The sequence below is a fragment of the Canis lupus genome, chromosome Y (assembly GCF_048164855.1).
Source record: "Canis lupus baileyi chromosome Y, mCanLup2.hap1, whole genome shotgun sequence".
Taxonomy (NCBI): Eukaryota; Metazoa; Chordata; class Mammalia; order Carnivora; family Canidae; genus Canis; species Canis lupus.
Window position 1 is genome coordinate 3,587,529 of NC_132877.1, and position 20,226 is coordinate 3,607,754.

General features: G+C 42.9%; 1 protein-coding gene across 11 annotated transcripts in view; it reads right to left on the reverse strand.

The window, feature by feature from the left end:
• Positions 1–20,226, reverse strand: part of LOC140629125 (neuroligin-4, X-linked) — a 369,817-nt gene that overhangs the window by 225,259 nt on the left and 124,332 nt on the right. For all 11 annotated transcript variants that reach the window (XR_012026985.1, XR_012026986.1, XM_072818605.1 and 8 more), the window contains one exon: positions 15,463–16,251. Coding sequence is in view for 9 of the 11 variants with exons in the window: in XM_072818605.1 (XP_072674706.1) it covers positions 15,463–15,934 (472 nt within the window). In the remaining 2 variants the exon portion in view is untranslated. The remainder of the gene's footprint in view (positions 1–15,462; positions 16,252–20,226) is intronic.

Sequence of the window (20,226 nt, forward strand, 5' to 3'; positions counted from 1 at the left end):
AATTATCCTGCTATGAAGTTACATTAAGGATTCGGGTAGAGACGACCGACAGGACGGGGTTCCGGAAAGAGTTGAGTGAGGTCCTGCTCATATTCCAAGTTGAGATATTCTCTTATTAAGACCCAGCCTCGGATCCCTGGGTGGCGCAGCGGTTTGGCGCCTGCCTTTGGCCCAGGGCGCGATCCTGGAGACCCGGGATCGAATCCCACGTCGGGCTCCCGGTGCATGGAGCCTGCTTCTCCCTCTGCCTGTTGTGTCTCTGCCTCTCTCTATCATAAATAAAAAATGTTATCATAAATAAATTTTAAAAATGTTAAAAAAAAAAAAAAAAGACCCAGCCTCAGAGCAACTAGGTGGACCAGGAATTAGACGGTATTCACATATTTCTACAATTAAGTCACATGTGCAGGCCATGCGGACCCAGGTAGAAAGAACGTATAGATGTTTGAATGGAGGATTGGTCTGGAATTGGTTCATGACGGGTTGCAAGCCACCCAGCCACCAAGGAGGAGGTGGGATCTGAACACAGAGCTCGCCCTTCTTGGTTTCTCCATGGCCAGGAAGTGAGTTCTAAGGAGATCCCTTGTCAAAGCTCCGGAGTAGGTGTGTTCCTGTCTCTACCTTCTTCCTTCCACTGCTCCAGACCACCATGCTCCAAGTTCTGGGATTGGCTGGTACCGCTGCAGGCCTTGTTGATGGGTGTGGGAGCCACAGGAGGATCCTCGCTCCAGATCATCACATGCCCAGGTCTGGATTGGCCGCAGGCACCAGCTGATTATGCTCCCTGGCTGGGTGTGGGAGCCACAGAAGGATCCTAATTGGCTCTACACAGACCCATGATAAAGACCTGGACTCGGTAAACCTTGGTCCAGAAGGAGGGAATTCAAGGCAGACTGGTTCTGCTCGCCGTTCTCTACTCTGTGGCTCCAGCAAATCTGCCCTGCTACGTTACGTGTTATCGTAAGCCCATATTTCAGTGCAATAAATGAAAGCAGGCTGAGCATGACTTCATTCCAAAAATATGTCATAACTTATATCTCATCTTTTTTTTTTATTTATCTCTTATTTTCCTATCGTAAATAATATTAAAACAAATTTTTAGGCATTCATCTCTAGGAGCATTTAAAAATCATTTCATTAGGGACGCCTCGGTGGCTCAACGGTTGAGCATCTGCCTTCAGCTCAGGGCGTGATTCTGGGGTCCTGGGATCTAGGCCCGCATCAGGCTCCCTGCATGGAGTTTGCTTCTTCCTTTGTTTATGTCTCTCCCTCTCTCTGTGTCTCTCATGAATAAATAAATGAAATCTTTTTTTAAAAAAAATCACAGTATACGGGGATTCCTGGATGGCTCAGTGGTTTAGCGCTTCCTTCAGCCCAGGGTGTGATCCTGGAGACCCGGGATCGAGGCCCACATCGAGCTCCCTGCATGGAGCCTGCTTCTTCCTCTGCTTATGTCTCTGTCTCTCTCTCTCTCTCTGTGTCTCTCATGAACAAATAAATAAACTCTTTTTTAGAAAATAAAATAAACATTATTTTTAAATGGATTTCTTGAGAGAGAATTACTGGTTCAAAAGTCATGGATATTTAACATTTTTTTCACACATACTGTTTTACTGCTTTTCCAAAAACTTATATGCCAATTGATAAAAATGCCTACCAAAAGAAGTCATGCGTGCACATCCTCTTCAGCGCTAAATATTATTTTATTATGTCTCTGCTAATATTATCAGTAAAATGGTGTTTGCTTTTATTAAATTGCATTAATAACTCTTAAGAAAATTACCTGGGAAACTCTCAGAAAGACTTAGATCTGAATTCTGATTTTTCCTTTTACACACTGGGCAATTTAAGTAATGGATGAACCACTCCTGGCGTTATGTTTTCCATTTGTGACTTGGCACTTTAGAGAGCTATTAAGCGCACTCACTGATAGAAAATGCACAAGCTTTAGTGCAAAGTGTCTGCTGTAAAAAAAAAAAAAAAAAAAAAACTCATTCGCTGAATAACAACTAATATCATCTCCCTCACTATCATCATCATCATCACAAAAGTCACCATCATCGTCTTCATTGCTGTCACCATCACCGTCATCATTACCACCACCACCACCACCACCGTAATCACTATCACCATCATCAACTTTATCACCAAATCACTCATCATCATCACCATCATCATCACTCATCATCACTATCTTCATTGCTATCACCATGGCTACTCTCATCAAAATCATGACATCACCATTATCATCACCATCATGTTCATTATCACCTCCATCATAATCACCACCATCATCATCTTCATTTCCACCATCTTTTCTGACACTATTATCAAAATCATCATCTATTTTCTACTACTAGTAATACTACCTATATTTATTCATTTATGGGTTAGCTGTGCCCATGGGCCACTGTTCTATCAGCATTCTGTTTAAAATTTGTTTTTAAGGATCTTAGCTAACCATCTAACTGCCTACGAATCTACTTTGCAACTAGTTGCTCTTAGAGGTCCCTCCAGAAATTTACCTTGGTCTAGGCTATACAGACCATGGTTTCTTTAATGGGTTTCATTATTTTTTTTCCTAATGGCAGAAAGGAGTATTTGTTTATATTTGGTTTAATAAGGTTTCAGGTACAATTTTCTGAGGTCCTATTTATGACTATTTTTCATATCATTAGCCGTCATATAGAGTCCCATAAATATGACTATAATTCGCATACAAACATACCTTCTTATGACTATTATATGACAAAATCACATAATATCACCTTCACAGTCATTAAAATTCAAATTCTTGGGGCCCATCCTCAGAACTGATGAGTCAGTAGCAGCCTGAGTGGAGCCTGGGAGTCAACATATGAAAAAGTTCCTGGCTAGTTTGAGAATAATTGTGCTAAGGCCTGCAACTCTGGACTCTGTCATTCTGCGTATTCACTCGAAGATTCCCAAATGGCTTCATGAAGATTTCCCTTTACATCAAGGGTCAGCAAACTTTCTCTATAAAGGGCAGGATGATAAGTATTTTAGACTCTGTGGGCCATATGCCCTCTTTTGCAGCTATTTGACTCTGCCAGTGTACTGTGAAAGCAGCCACAGAAATTAGGCACATCCATGGGTAGGGTTGTGTTCCATTAACCTTTGTTGCAAAAACAGGCAGCAGCTTGACGGATTCAGCCTATGACTCATATTGTCCTCGCTCACTTCACATCTCTAAAAGGAAGTGAGGCCCTCTTTCAGCTGAACGTTTGTCCCTGTTGAGTTTCTCCATTTTTATAAGATCACATCTGCCAATAGTCTCTGTAGCTCGGGTGACGATGGGAGCATGCCACCATGCAATTAACTAACCACAGCAGTGGTTGTACTTTGGATGCTTGGCTAAGCCAACACTTCAAATTCACTTACTCAGTCTCCTAAACCATGCTCAGCCAAGAGAATCAACATTAACATCCGCCTCCAGGCTCCATGTTTGGCCACGCTGTCCCCTCCACCTGAATTCCCCCTAACCCACCACCAGGGTCAGCTGCTGTCCTTCAAAGTTCTCCTTCATGTATTCTGACCTCTGAGTCCAGAAACATGTTCCTCCCAGATGTTCCCACATCTCCCCAACATCACAGCACTGATTATACGAGATAGTAATCCTGGCTCATCGTCCATCCCACGTCTGTACGATCTGCAAGGGAAAGCACGGTACCACATTCAGCAAAGTGGCCAGACGGTGAGAACATGCTCCGGAAGTATTTGCTGAATGAATAAATTTATAAACCGCACTTAATGTCAGGGACTCCTACAGGAGGAAATGTTAGCAAACAGGCCAAAGAAATGCAATGAAGTAAGGGTACTGGTGGGGCCTACTTGCATTTACAGAGCTGCAAGAGAATTGAAGACCGGGTTTTACCACCATCCTGAGAACCCACCCACCTCAAATTCTCAGAGATGCCCAGGGAGCAGAAGAAGCCACTGAGTATGATGGGATTCTTAGAGAATTCCCTGCATGCCACCTTGTCGGCCATCTGTCCAGTGCCCTGTAATGCAACTATTACCAAGCTCTTCCCCCTGCTAAAGGCTTGGGCTGAAATTCGTTCATATGCAATTTCATTTCCCCTAAATCAACCCTCTAAATTGGGTACTTCTTCAGTAAACGTAACCCATTAGCTGCAATGCTTAGAAGAAATAGTAGACACAGTAGGTTACACCCTGTCCTAAACAGCTTGGTTCATTTCAGGGCAAGTTCTCTACCTGGGTTATAGCTCATGCTACCCCTGCTTTGCCACCAGAGACCAGGTTCCAGATCCAGACATCCCTCTGGAGTGCAGTACCCAAAGTGGTGCTGCCTCAGGGTTGTTTGAATATAAATTTCCTGATGTGCCAGACATTCCTGCCACTGCATCACTCTACATCACGAAGAGGGTCCCGATGCTTACAAAACAACAACGGCAACAGTTGATAAACAAGCTTTCCCAATTTCCCAATCCTGAGATTCTTCTTTTGAGCTGAAAAGAACGATCCTAGGTAACGTTTTTCTGCCCTTGAAGCCATTTCAGTCTTTGTCCGGTTACTATCCCAAATACGAGGGAGGGTAATGGATGTCAGTGGGTTTTGTCTGCTTAGCATCTGGTTTTCCTTTGGGGAGCTACCTTTCCTACATGGGCCCTAAGCTAGGTCTTCTTGGACTCACCCATCCCTGTCCTCATTCAGAAATTATGCTAAACCAGGCCATGCCAATCCAAGGGTGCTTTCCCCCTAGATATGGAGATTGGTTTGAGTCGGCCTGTGACCCCAGCTGGGCCAGTGGCATCATCTCAGGCCAATGTGCTTCTCTGAGCTCAAGAGTGATATCACAGGGAAATGCTGCTGAGCTTTTTTGTTTCCCCACATGGAAACAGCATCACAGGGAGACAAAAGAAAGCCAATGATAAACCAAAAGTGCCAGGTTACTAAGAGTGTTGATTCAGACCCAAATCCAGATGGCTTACAGCAACAGGAATTTATTGTCTCGGTGTTTAGTGGGACAGACGTCTGAAATTACAGAGGCAGCAGGGTTTGTTTCCTCTCTGGGGTCCGGGGGACAATGATGTCTCTCTCTCTCTCTCTCTCTCAGTTCTTAGTTTCTGCTGTTTCCCAGCAATCCTTGGTGGTCCCTGGCTTGTAGATCCATCTCTCGCATCTCTGCCTCCACCTTCACGTGGTGTTCTGTCCATGTATCTCTGTCTGTCTTCCTCCCTGTGTCTCCCCTTTTAAGGACACCAGTCGAAATGGATTTAGTGTCCTTTTTAATCCTGCATGACATCATCTTACCTTGATTACATCTGTAAAAACCCTATCTCCAAATAGACTGACATTCACAGGCACCAGGGATTAGGACTTCAAATATCCTTTTGAGGGGACACAGTTTAACCCATAATACGAGTCAACTCAAATACCCATTTACAAGAGATAAGTTTGAAGGATGAATAGCCACGATGTGGTCTGTAAACCTCTTTAAACTATTCTAAAAAAAATAAATAAAAAATAAAATAAAATAAAATATAAAATAAAATAAAATAAAAAATAAACTATTCTGATACCCTGCAGTCTTTGAACAACAATTTCAAATCTCATAGACCCCAGATTTCTCTCATAATATCTCCTCAGACATAATCTAAGTTCAATGATGATGATGTTGCTGTGGTTGACAGTGACGACCACAACAGTAACAATAACAACAAAGCCTTAAGTAGAAGAAAACGCTGGAGGAAGTTCATTTTCCCCTAAGTCTAGAGAAAGGCTTCTAAGATGATGATTCTTCTCATCTCAATTCTAACCTGTGAACTCTAATTAATTTCTTGGAAATGAGTCCATCGCCATTAAATCAAGTCATAGTCAATGGTATTTAAAAGCAGGAGATGTGCTGTTTCCTCAAAACTCCAAACCAATTAGCTTGTTGGCTGTTCTATCATGATTTTAAGCTGCCTTCCCTTGTAACACCTCTGGGGCTTGGAATTTTAGGGCAACATGCAGCAAACAGACTCTGGCCAGGCAACTGGTAAAGATTATGCAGTTAACATCCCGAGGGGGTATCTGAGCCACAGACGCAAATCCCTTCATCCCGGAGTGTGCAGTTTTTCAAAGCAAGTAGAGGGATACTGTTTTCTACCACTTTCTAAATCTTGTCATTCCCTAGGATACTACTTCTTTAAAAAATTAAGAGAACATGTGACTTTCAGGCACAACATATGTATAAGCCAAGAGCTTCATGCATTTGCAAAATCAAAAAAAAAAATCTAACATCAACTCTGGGTATATTGAGAACATATGTTGTGATGGAGAACAGATGCATGCCTATTGGTCGACATCAGCAGTCATCACTCACACCAAGTCCTCCCTGTGAGAGCCAATCAGTGGGCAGCCTACGCACAGTGAGCTAGGAAGGAGGATGGGAGAGTCTCAAAGGCACTTGCAGGAGGAAGTTAGACCTGTTTGAGGATGTTTGTAAAAGACTGCACAGAAAGGGCATACCCCCTTGTCTTCAACGATTTTCCAAGCAACAGAGTGAGAGAAAGAAGCATCCAGAATTGCTCCAGCTCTGTTGGTAGATTTCACACATATAGATCACCAACCCTTTCTAACAATGAAGTGATGAGCTCTCTCATAAAGCTGCCAAAAGTCTTTCTTGGCCATGTTCAAAAAACGGCCGCATGGCCAGGTGCTCCCCATTCATTCATTTGTGCTGTGCGTGCCCAGCGGGCAGACAATGCATTCATTCATTCATCCATCTCGGCAGCGTCCCCCTGCCTATAAAAGCTTTACAGCCTACTGGGTGTTTGCATATGTGTTCCATACCGCCTGCCTCTCCTCACTAGCCTGATAAAAGCAGGGACTTTGTTTTGTTTGCTATGGTCTTACTTTGTGAGTCTCAGCTTTGCTCGTACCCACGCTGGTTTGAGGGTGGTTCGGTGCAGGGAGGCATTGGGAATGCCAGGAGCCCCGGGGTGGTCCCTGGCAGCTCGGCTGTTGCTCCTTGTGTGTGTGCCTCTCTCTCCTGGGCGTCAGCTCCATGTGGGTGGTGTCCGAGAGGCAATGCCCAGAGCACAACAGATGCCCAGCAATCATTGCAGAAGGTGGAAAGCATTGAATAATTTCTAAAAAGTTCTACAGTCTACTGGGGGTATAGCCTTATAAAATAATGCTGGCATCAAAGCCCTAAGAACACACGGGAGGAGGCTGCATCTCTGCACAGGGCTTCAGAGTGTAAAGCATGAGACGTATGGCATCGCAGGAGACCGTGCATGTGACGACCCCTCCAGGTCCTCCCATGGGAAGCTCTTCCAAAATCTCTGATGGGCGTCCTACTTGGTTCCATCACTTACCCCAGCTAAACTTTAACAATGGTACTCAACATGCCAAAATCTCTTTCTTTAAAAAAAAATTTTTTTTAAAAAGGATGGGGGCACCTGGGGGGCTCGGTAGGTTAGGTGTCTGAGTTTGGCTCAGGTCTCGATCTCAGCCCCCGCGTGGGCTCCATGCTCAGCAGAAAGTCTGCTTCTCCCTCTCCCTCTGCCTCTGCCCCTCTCCTCTGTGCTTTCCCTCTCTCAAATAAATAAATAAAGTCTTCAGAAAAAAAAGGGTGAAATGCAAACAACTTGTAAAACGTGCTACAGTGGAATTTGATCTCATTATTATGTGATTTAAGCTCAAAAGGAAAGAACTAGTCTAAGTGGATATATTTCAAACATCTAAATTTTCTTAGGAGGGATGCAATTTTCTCTCTGTGGTTTGCTACTATTTTTTAATCTAAACTATTTTTAGATATGCAAAATTAATATAAGTGTATTTCATATTATCTGGATGGATACATTACAAAACAGTGACGAAGGTATTTCAGTAGATAAAAAATTGGGGGAAGACAGGCGCTTTTAATAAATTTTCTTTTTTTTTATTTTGGGAGATAAAAGTACATTTGAGTTTGATAAGAATAGGACCTTATATTCTTCGATTTAACCTCACCACACAGTCTGCTGAGAAGAAAAATGTGCATTAGAATTCCTTGGGATGGAATTCCAGTTATGAATCCTCCGATATCAAAAATATAGCAATGCAAAAAAACACCCAAGTGAGTGCTTTGCATGTTAGATTATCCTATCGATGCACCTTCCTATCATTTTGTTAGGTTTTATCTCTCCCTCCTCCCCATTTTTGCACTTTTTATGTCTTGGCCCAACTAGAGAAGCAATAAACAAGGAGCTTACCGTGGGGGACTCAGAAACCATTTCCTCGCCACACAACATTTGTGCGTATGCCTTGTGTATGTGTGTCAGGCTCAGTGGGAAACTTTCCATTGTGGATCTTCAATGCAACACATCAACTTACAGATTGTTTTACTTTTTTATTTTTTCTTCTTGAAATCCTAGAGAACTCCCTGAATTCTTCTGCCCACTGATCCTTTCTGAAATTCGAGTTTTGCTGGGGCTCATTCATTTTGCAAGCAAAGAGCTTCCAGTTCCTTGTATCACCACTTGGACTGGCTCAATGCCTTGTATACGGTAAGTGCAAAGAGTCATTTTTCAATCAATGATTTTTATTGTTTTATTTTTTTCAAATCAATAATTTTTAAGTGAATCTGCTAAGAAGGCTCTAAAGAGAGTATGGATTGAAAGAGAGAAGAAAAGACAAAGAGTCAGAGTTGAGATCAGGAGATTATAATTGAGTACATGGCGTGAGTTGGGATGAAAAGTCAACTCATAGCAGGTGGATGGGATGTTAGGTGAATACTGGGTGTTCACTCTGGGACGGAGTGAGGATTAGGTCCCAAAAGAGATGAAGCAGATGTAGCTGAAGACACCAATTTAAGGAAGAATGAGTTAACAAACATTTTCATATCTTGTGGAAACACATCACAAAAAGCTCCTTTGCTTAAGAAGAGCCAAAAGCGGTGTTCCAGCTTTTTTGACGGGAATACCCTCTCCCCACACGGCAAACCCAAGTATTGTGCTCATGACCCCATTCACAGCAAACAAGAGGGTGGGTGTTTTGCTTAACTGAGATGTCCGAGGGCTTAGGAATTCAGAGAGGAGGGGGCAGGATAGTAGTTCCCACATTCAATTGGACATTTCCAGAAACCATACCGCACTTGATCTTAATTCAACTGTGGATATCTGTTGTTGGCTTTCCTCCAACACCTTACACACACACACACACACACACACACACACACACACACACCATACAGCTTCACTTATCCAAATATCCAAAATAGTCAACTATGCAAAATCTAACAGGGGATTTTTTTTTTTCCCCCTTTAAAAAAAAATCTGCTCCCATGTTGTGGAAACCTATTTTTCTGAACCTAACATAGAACAATCCGATTGAATTAATAAAATAGAGATTCCTCGTCTTGATGTATCTTAACAAGTATTAGTGGTGGAAGAGACCACTCAGATGTCCCCCCAGCTTGTCGCCTGTGAGTTCAGTATGTGATTTGGAGGTCTGATTTATTTATGTAGGGCCATTGCTTTGCATCTCACGCATCTGTGGTCCTTGAATCCAAAACTAAGGAAATCTCGGCTTCTGGTCACTTTTGCTACGATTTGGATGTCAGTGTACCAAGGAGAAGGGTTCTCACAGAGGAGGGAATGTGAAACAAACCCAGTACGAAAACAGCCCGCTTTAGGAGAATGAAAACACATGGTGGGAAGGCTAGGAGCTACTCCCAACCATCCTACCCAAGAAACTGAATCTTCCAGTGAACGATCACGTAAGATTAATATTAAATTCACGTGAAATTAAATGTGAGACCTATTGATCTTTTTCAATTCATAATTTTTCTTATAATTCTATTGTTAGTCATACTTTACAATTCTACAGAGGCTTACTCCAAAGTTGCTCTAACCTAAACAGTCAGGGGAGGTATACCAGTCGTATTATTATTACTAATAGCTGAGGTTACTAAACACTGAGAAGGTTTAATGTCTCAGCCAAGACAATATGGAAAATAAACGACCGTGTCCAAACTAGCAGTATCGCTTGGCAACAAATAAAGCTATCCGGTGTCCTTGGAGGTAAGAATGAACAAGTAAATAACGAGCAAATTGTCGAAAATGGACAGATTCTAGGTGGCCAGTCGCATGCCCAGTTTCCATCTTAAACGTTTTTGTTCTGTTTTTTGCCTTTTTTTTTGTAATATTGTTTATGATATGCACCATATGGCAAGTCGGGTTTTTAACACATTCTACATAATGGAGACTTGTTCTAATTGTGAGAAACATCTAAGTTGCAAATGGGATGGAGTTACAGTTCATCGGATGGAAAACAAGGAATCATTCTCTTCTTAGGGAGTGACTTTGCTACATTTTCCAAACAAGCATAACTCATGCCACCGAAATAGTATTTCCTAAACATATATAATTCCTTAACCCTCAATAAGGGTATGATTCTATGTTCCAATGGGCGAGATCTTCTAAGCTGGCGGAGAAATGCGTGTTATCAGAAATCCACACCAGTTTAACCTTCTTCACAAAATATTGAATTCCACTCAATGAATCCTTGTCAGGCCGATATTTGTCTAATAAATCTCTCATAATTATCTTCCCTTACAAGCTACGTCTATAAAACGTCAAACATCCGGGTGACACATGAAAATGGCAATCGTTGAATTGTTTTCACATAGTTGCAAGCTGATGTTGACTGGTTAAAACATCTGTCTCATTGTGTTAACTCACTTAAGTTTTACTGTGTCACCTGGATTTTGTCACTATCTGCATACAATTGGACTATCTGGGCCTTGATGAGAAGAGAAAGGAAATTAATTTCTCCTTTATCTCACATAAAGAGAGGAGTAGTATTGTCTTTGGATGTTCTAAGGCATTCTTCCAAGAAATGAATTTTAATGCTTTCTTGATGATTAATTTCTGTAACTCACATAGGATGCTGGAAATTCATTTCACAAGTGAGGCTGAAAATGACAAAGCTCAGGAATAAAGCAGAGTGGAATAATTTCTCTGCTCTTTTAAAAAATTATATTTCCTTTTACTAAAGTCATAGTACTGTCAGAAATGATGGTCCCTTGATCCTATTCCTCCAGCTGACCTGTCCAGGACTACGGTCAATAATTATGTTATAGATAATAAACATATATTAGGCATGGGATTAATATTTGCATTAGACCCCATATGCACATGCAGTTTCGCTGATATGTTCTGCTTCCTTTTTTGACGATTAATTATGTTCCACTAACATGGGACCACTGAGTGGTTACGTGTGCAGGATACGAGGGTAAGCACTTTATATGGATTAAGGCCTTAACCTCCCAGCGCATCTCAGTCATACACACAGCAAAATGCGAGACTCATACAAGCTCAGCAACCTAAAAAAACAAAACAAAACAAAACAAGCCCAGCAACCTGCCTACAGTCCCTCAGCTGCTAAGGGGACAAATTTTGAATCCAGGCAGGCACGTGCTTAGGGCTATTCCTCCAAGCTCAGCCAGAGGAGGGAATCAAGAATCAAATTTACATTACAAAGCATGAAGAATAAAAAAAAAAAAAAAAAAAAAAAAGCATAACGAATCACTTTGCCCAGAGCAGATCAGATCTTGAGGTCAAGAGAGGAAGAGCAAGGAGCCCAAAATATTTTGCTACCATGGGTGCAAGCAGGACCAGAAGCCATTTAGAGGTCCGGCCGTCGTCGTGCGTGAGATTTAATGGACATAAAAGGACAATTTGGATGTTTTGCTGTAGGTCATTCATTGACATGGACTCTGGAAATTAGTTTTAGATGCCTGGGTAAATTTAAATGGTCTCTTTATGATGTCCCTGTGCAAAATCACTGTATTTCCTAAATATGGCTTTTAGTAGGATTTGCCCTAACACTACACTAACACGGTGAACAAAAAGACTGGGTACGTACACTATAAGGTTAATGCCTCAAAGCTGCAAAGTGTCTCCCCACAAACTGGGGCCTGCATGGTCTCCTTGGCAGGCATGTGCAGGAGCAGCAAATTTTAACTACCGGGCATTAAGGTAAAAGTGTTTTTTCAATCATACTTGAGGTTGAAAGGGAAGCAAAGAAGAGTCTCTAATGGGAAGGGGTTCAGAAGGCTCGAAGCAAACACAATTTTTTGGCCATTTCTTTGTTTTCACTGAGGGTAGAGACTACCGTGCATTTCAAATAGTGCTGTTAACACTAGGCCGCAAACATGAGCGCTTCGGAGGCAGCCAATGGGTATGACCCTACAGCTTCATAGATCAGAGCTTGCACGGGGCTAAAATGAAGGTGGTGAGCTGGGTTATGCGGCTTCCTGGGCCCCTGGGGAGAATCCATCTCCTGGTCTTTTCGACCTTCTAGAAGCTGCCCACACAGTTCTCACATCCTGGCTATATCCCATCCCCAAAGTCAGAAAGCTCAGCTGGGTCCTTATTACACAGCTGCATTCTGGCTCTGATGTGTTTTATCTTTCTGTTCCACAATTGAGGGGCTTTGTAATCAAATACTGGGCCCCTCCAGGTAATCCAACATATACCCCCTTTACTGTCAAGTCAACTGATAAGCACATATAAATACACCTGCTATCTAAATTCATTCCCCTTTACCACGGAAGGCCAGAGAGTAACAGCTTCCAGGGATGAGAATGGAGGCCTCTTTGGGGAGGCCATGTTCTGCCTACAGTGTGTGGCTCCCCAAATTAGGAGTTCTCATGTCTGTTGTAATCGTAACATCTAAAGCATGCCTGGCACATAGAAGAGCCTCAGAAGTATTTTTGGCAGTCAAGTGAAGTTGTGCCTGCACATCGCCCACGCTCTCTGAGGGATGCAGAAAGATAAATCTAAAAAACTGAAGTATCAAAGTGGAATTCTGAACTCCGAATACCCAATATTGCTGCGTACGCCGTTAAATAAATGCATGGATATAAACTAAGCCCATAAAGGGAGGGCTTTGGAGGAATCAGTACGATGCCATCATTTCAATGTGTTATTAAGGACGGGGAGTTGATTTCATTAAGTGAATAACCAATAATTAAATAGCTAAAGCTCCACACTGATTCTCAAATGGATGCAAGTATTTAAAAGAAAGAGAGAGAGAGAGAGAGGATGGGAGGAAGGGAGGATAGAAAGATGGAAGGAAGGAAGGAAGGAAGGAAGGAAGGAAGGAAGGAAGGAAAAGAAAGAAAGAAAGAAAGAAGAAAGAAAGAAAGAAAGAAAGAAAGAAAGAAAGAAAGAAAGAAAGAGAAAGAAAGAAAGAAAGAAAGAAAGAAAGAAAGAAAGAAAGAAAGAAAGAAAGAAAGAAAAAGAAAGAAAAGAAAAAAAAAGAAGAAAGAAAACCAAAAAACTCCTGCCCCAACAGGCTGTGATTTGTAGTTTGTACAAACTTGGAAGCATCTACCTTCACTCACCAGCAAAATTCCAATATTTATATATTGTAGGAAAACAGATTCCACCTTTCAGGCCCTATTGGGTTCCTGATTCTCCTGTCAAGACCCCGCAAGATACGATAGGCAAACACACTCTGAAAAACCTGGGAATGTAAACAGGTGGCACTGGGTTTATTTGAACGGTTCGACTACTTTTCCACTGGGGAGCATTTTTCACAGTTTTCTTTTTTTTTTTTTTTTCACATTTTTTTATTCCTAAATTCCTATTCAGTGCTGAACCGCAATGAAATGGCCAAATTGTTTATGGTTTCGAGCCACACAGTTGCACCTCTGCGGTGGTTCTGTAATCAGGGAGCTTACTGGTTTCTCTCCGCAGGCGGTCTCCTTGGGCCCAACCTGTCCGGGAATGCAGGGGGCGCAGGGACGGGGCCTTGGAAAGCCACCAGCTCCTACACACCCGCAGGTCAGGGATCGTGGGAGAGAAATTTTGATATTTTATCCTTTTTCGTTCTCCTGGTTCTTTTCCACTTCTCCTTCTTTTAATTTTTAATTTTATTATTTTTTTATTTGCATAGCTCATGACCCAGGTGGCTTCTGAAGTGAGGCATAGTGCTCACTGGTTGTGGGTACAGTCGGCTTTCCCCAGACCCATGCCCAAGGCATGCTGTGTGCAATTACGGCATCCAAGGGCCACGTTCACTCCTTGGCATCACATTCGGACCCAGACTTTGCAGGACAGTTGTGCGGTCTATTACCATAACCACCACGGCCACCCTCCAGAGGCAGCTGATACAACAAAATGCCATCTTTCCATTCCTTTCTGTGGGTGTTCTCGGGATCTCGGTAACCAACAACCGCGGCCTGCTGTTCCATGACACGTTACTGGAGCTACCTTTTAGCATTTCCATGGAGAAAGCACAATACGGCAGGTCCTGCACAACTTTGGAGGTTGTGGGTAACATAATCGCTTGTTTCAGGCCATCCACTGAAAAATCATCCTCCGAGGATTAAAGGGAAATAAAACAAACAAAATGAAATTTCTCCCCTAAAAGTTACAAAGGACACACTTTCATTTCTACCGTAGACAGATGTCTATGACTCCTGTAAATCACTTCTTTTAATTCCAGCAAGATTTACATTCCAGGCTTTTCTCTTTCCTTGTCTAAAAATAGCATATGCAAATGGTAAATGAGAAATGTGTTCACATTGTAGTATGACTTTGGTTAGCCTTTATAAATTTTTTTTTCATCTGAAATGTACACAGAGAAGGAGATAATAAAATTTTACTACCATTGGATTAAATTAATAAATCAAACATTATTGGTTTTTTTTTTTTTACCAGATTTTCACTGCTGTGTTATTGAAAACAAAGGGGCCATTTCGTTCAAGCAAGCACACTATTTCCTAATGTAGCTAGAATCATCGAAGGACACACATTTTCCATTGGATTTCTGTGACTATTGTGAGGAAACAAGGTGTTAGCAACACAGATTCTAAACAATGAACTCCAACCATTTCATGAAATGGAAATACCCCTTGCTTCTATATTTAAAATAATCAGCACTTTTTCTTTCAAGACTCAATAGGAAGGAAGGAAGGAAGGAAGGAAGGAAGGAAGGAAGGAAGGAAGGAAGGAAGGAAGGAAGGGAAAAAAAAGAAAAGAGAGAGAGAGAAGGGGAAAAAAAGGTAAAATCTTAAGTCATTAAAGCAAAAGAAACTGCCTTATAATCTTCAGTTTGCTAACTTGAGCATGACAATGTTCTTAATTCTATTGTTTTCTATAGATTTCATTTTCCTGTTGGATGAATGCAGGTATAATATGTAGCACTATATGCTGACACCGGTGGCCAATTGCCAGTAGTCACTGTAACCCCGCTAAAAAGGCCACGGATGACTATAATGAAGCCATTAATTACAGCATTGTCCATTTCCTAGATGCTCCATAAATACAACTGTAATGATTTACAGGTTAGGGTAACGGCTGCATTCAGAATATGAAAAAATAAATAAATAAACGGGTTGTAGAAGAAACAAATCACGCACAGGACATTCTACAGGCCTCCCGCCAAATCTGACAGCGAGTGGGCAGGTGCGGTCTTCTGTTTAAATAAAGTACTTACCATCCTCCGTGGGCACGTAGATGTTTAAATAGAGGCAGTCTTCATTTTGGTCTTGAACGTAGGTCATTAAAGTATCCAAATTGGCCGTAAACCAGATGGGCAGCATATCGTGCAACAAAGACCTCTCGTCCAGGTGTTGGGGGCACACGGCCGCGAACTGGGTGGCATTTCGGACTCCAGTCCACGAGGACGGGGGTTCTGGGGGCTGAAACCTCCTCTCTCCGGTGGGAGGCGAGGCGTACGGGACCCCCAGGTATTGCTCCACTGGACCCAAAATCTCATTGGGCAATGGTGTTCTTAGGCCTCGGATTTTGCCATAATTTGTGTTGACGACTGGATACTGTGCTTGGCTGTCAATGAGCGTGAACCGAATGGCAAGTGCGGTTATCCACAGGAGGACGTTGGAGTTCAACATGACGCAGACTGGGGTGAAGAACACTGGCAGCCATAACAGTCCCTTGGGTCTCGACATTGTTCACTGCCACATCCGCAGGGGCCTGGGGGACACAACTCCAAGCAAATGAAGCCGCGAAGCGAGCCTGCGGACAGAGAGGGCTTTCCGGGGAGCCGAGGACCCAGGACAGGAGCCTCCGGGATGGGTCATAGACAGAGCCCGAGGTTAAGAACAAAGCCAGCTGTTTCCTCGGCAGCCCATTGCGAGAGAGGGCAGCCCTCTCTTGGTCCTGGAAGTGAATTCCAGCAAGTGTGAGGCTCCAAGGACGCGGTGACCATCCGACGCCTCCCAAGGCTGAGGATTCCTTAGGAACAGTCCGAGGCCCAGCAGTCCGCCTAATGGGGAAAGAAAGCAGATGAGGACAATGAAGCCAAGGGAAGCCATGCGACCCCATCTGCTCCGTGCAACCCTCAACATCTCCCCATGACAGTCTCATTCACTGATGAATCTGCCTACCCATGTCCTCACGTGGTAGATTCTGGCAAGAACACGACTTGCCTTAATTCTTGGTCGGCTCCCCGTTACCTGGAATGTTGCACCACATTTAGAAAACATGCAACAAGTCTCCGTTGAGTTGACAAACAAAAATTATACATCTCATTCAGATGACGGTAATGATGTCGCCCAACGTCAGTCTTATTTACAAAGGCCGGCCACTCAGTGGTAGGTACCCCCCAAAACGATGTCTCTCAAATGTCTAAGGAAACTGCCACTTTTCCCTAAGGGGATATGGATGGAGCCTATCAAAGGTTTGGAGTATGAGAAAAGGAGACGCGGGGGACCAGGCCAAACTGGCTTTATGACATGCGGATACATATCAGCTACGCAAAACAAGCATGACCTTATGGAAAAGGTGTAGGCTCTGGATTCTAAACCTTTTCGGGCTACTCAGTGGCACATACCTTTAGGCTACACACAGCGTCAGCCTGAAACTGCAGTTTCTCATAAAACCTGAGCAAGACGGTACATGGCGAGTACCTGCTGCAGTGCTTGTCCTCCCAGGGTATCATTCATAATATTAAAAAGCATTGATAGGGCCATCCCGATCTCCACGTAAGCCATCCACCTTAAACCTTTCACCCCGCAGCCCATTTTCTTTATTTTCGTTTGTTTTTGCTGCTTCCTTTAAAAGCTGATGGTACACCTGAGTTACCCTCCTGTTGAGTGTGACCTCCTAGACCTGTCTCAATATGGACCATAGGACTCTCACGAGGTAAGTCATTCCTCTTAGGACAGTAAAGAATGCTGTGCATGGGGCAGCCCGGGTGGCTCAGTGGTTTAGCGCCGCCTTCAGCCCGGGACCTGATCCTGGAGACCCGGGATCAAGTCCCACATCGGGCTCCCTGCATGGAGCCTGCTTCTCCCTCTGCCTGTGTCTCTGCCTCTCTTTCTTTCTCTGTATCTCTCATGAATAAATAAATAAAATCTTAAAAAAAAAAAAGAATGCTGCGCACGAGTGGGAGCGTATTGCTCATGATCCATGAGGGATGGAAAACATGACATTAAGTGTTGCAAACAGTATACATTTAAATAGAGCGTTCCTCAACTCGAAAACGGACAAACGCAAAAGATATTCTGGGTGATTCAGAGTATTTCTGGGGTTGAGTATAATTACACATTTCATTTAAGTGGACAGTTGAGTAGAATACATCAATAAGCTCTTTGGTTTTTTGTTTTGGGTTTTTTTTTTTTTTTTTTGCTTTTTGTTTTAATGAAACCTATTAGAGATGGATCTGTCACGGAGCTATACACCTCTGGGGGAAATCCATAGCCCATGACCTCCTGGGCCAAGTCCATCAGACCTGAATGAAAATGCCCTCGAACTCTGGGTTGTAATGTCGAAAGTGAAAAATACCATCACACCAAATGTTGGGTGTATGTGTTTGCTTCTATCTTTGAATTCTGCTGTAGACAACGTTTGGATTTCTGCCACACGGAGATCCAATTTCTGAATAATTAGGAGGCAGACAAGAACAAGAAAGGGGTGATGACATGTTTGGAATCTTTCTGTTTTCCTGAAAGCCCTTCTGCTTCTGAACCAACATTAGCTGTTCCTTCTGGAGCCTCCCTGGCGATAAAAGGAGACGCCATGGATTTGGGATTCTGAAAGACCTGGGTCTTCAGATGCCACCTCTGTGAGCTGAGGAACTGAGCCCACCAGCCTGGACTTGACGTAAATGGTGTGTCATGCCTTCCTCATGGGGTGTGGAGAGCAGGAATGAGGCAATATGCAGAGGTGGAGGGCAGACACATTGCCCACTCTATAAACCCAAGGTGCTGGGATGTTGAACGTGGATGCGCTCAAAAGAACCATACGTACAGAGACAACATGCACAGGCTCTGAAGTCAGCCAGGTGTTGGTGCTGAGCAAGTCTAGAGCAAGGAATTTACATTCTTTGTGTCTCCCTTTACTGATCTGTTTATAACTGTTTAAGAATCAAACGAGATTGGGACGCCTGGGTGGCTCAATGGTTGAGCATCTACCTTCAGGTCAGGTCGTGACCCCGGAGTCCCGGGATTGAGTCCCACATTGGGCTCCCTGTGAGGAGCCTGCTTCTCCCTCTGCCTGTGTCTCCGCCTCTCTCTCTGAGTCTTTCATGAATGAATGAATGAATGAATAAATGAATAAATAAATAAATAAATAAATAAATAAATAAATAAATAAATAAATTTTTTTTTAAAAAAGAATGAAATGAGGTCGTCCACATGAGGCAGCACACAGTCCCTGGAACACAGAGCTTAGTAAAGGTAGGACTTAAAGGTTGATGGGTTTATGCCAAGACCTACAAGGTGGGATCCCTGGGTGGCGCAGTGGTTTGGCGCCTGCCTTTGGCCCAGGGCGCGATCCTGGAGACCCGGGATCGAATCCCATGTCGGGCTCCCAGTGCATGGAGCCTGCTTCTCCCTCTGCCTGTGTCTCTGCCTCTCTCTCTCTGTGTGTGTGACTATCATAAATAAATAAATAAATAAATAAATAAATAAATAAATAAATAAATAAATAAATAAAAAGACCTACAAGGTTGGTTCCACTGGGAATTCTGGCCCACTCAATAGTTCTCCAACTCGATATGGATGAAAGTACCCACAAACCACAAAAACATTAAGAGTGCACAAGGGTGGGCCACCCCTAGCCTTCATGCTGAGTCCAATGATCAAGCCTCTCCTCTGGCCATATCTACCTCCTCACAGGGTTCTGAGGGCCAGAGAGAGATCATGGGCCAACAGGACCCCAGAGAAGGTGCCCAGGGGCGTGTGAGCCTTTTCTAGGTAATGTAAGATCGGAGCCATTTTATTTATTTCCTCCATTTTTGAAATTTGGCTAATTTGCACACGAGTCACACAATCTGAAGCCCCTGATTTCTCAGCCTCAGCACTGTTGACAGTATGGACCATATGGTTCTTTTTGGTGGGCATCGTTCTGTGTCCTGTAGGGGGTGGAACAGCCTCCCTGGTCTCCACCTACTGGATGCCAGTAACACATCCCCACTCAATTTTAACTATCCAAGATGTCTCCAGACATTGCTAAATGACCCCCGGGGCTGCATCACCCCCACAGTGAGAACCATGGGTGTGAGTCATCCAAGACAGAATTCTGGTGGCCATGTAAATGATTACATATGTGTGGGTACGAGTAAACAATGTGTGTGTGTGTGTCACACTCAAGTATGACTGACCAAGAGTCAGTCAACTTCAAAAGCTTAAGCAATACAAGTAACGAAGAATTTTAAAATACATCTATTAAATATGCATCATTATCATTAAAAAAACCCCTCTAAAGTTAACCAACCAATATATTTGGGAACAAAAAAAAAAATAAAAGAGTTCCCATATAAATCTCATGTACTGGAAAGTTTTCACAAAGGGTGAAATGTTGTTATATATGCATATAACATATATAATTAGCATATATCATATATATAGCATAGATCTATCCCTTTGATATATTATACATATTTTTTATTTTTCTCCAAAATAAAAAGGTCACCCTAGAAAAGGGATTAGCTGAATAAAACATTTGAATGGAAAAAAAGTAAAAATTATACCTTCAGTGAACACATACAGCTGGAAAGTTAAGAAGGGCTCTACCGCATGCTTTCTCTACAAAGGTTGCAAACCGAGGAATAGCTCAGAGTGGCATTTCGACGTGATTTATAACTTGATTGGCTGGTTTAGAATGATTCTCTACAGGGCAGTCATTCTGCCTGAGATTGTAATTAAGACAAGGCTCAAACTATCCAGGCATATCAGAATATAAATGGGTCAAAATCAAAGTCACAGTACATTTGTCCCCAGAGTGTGCATCCTTCACA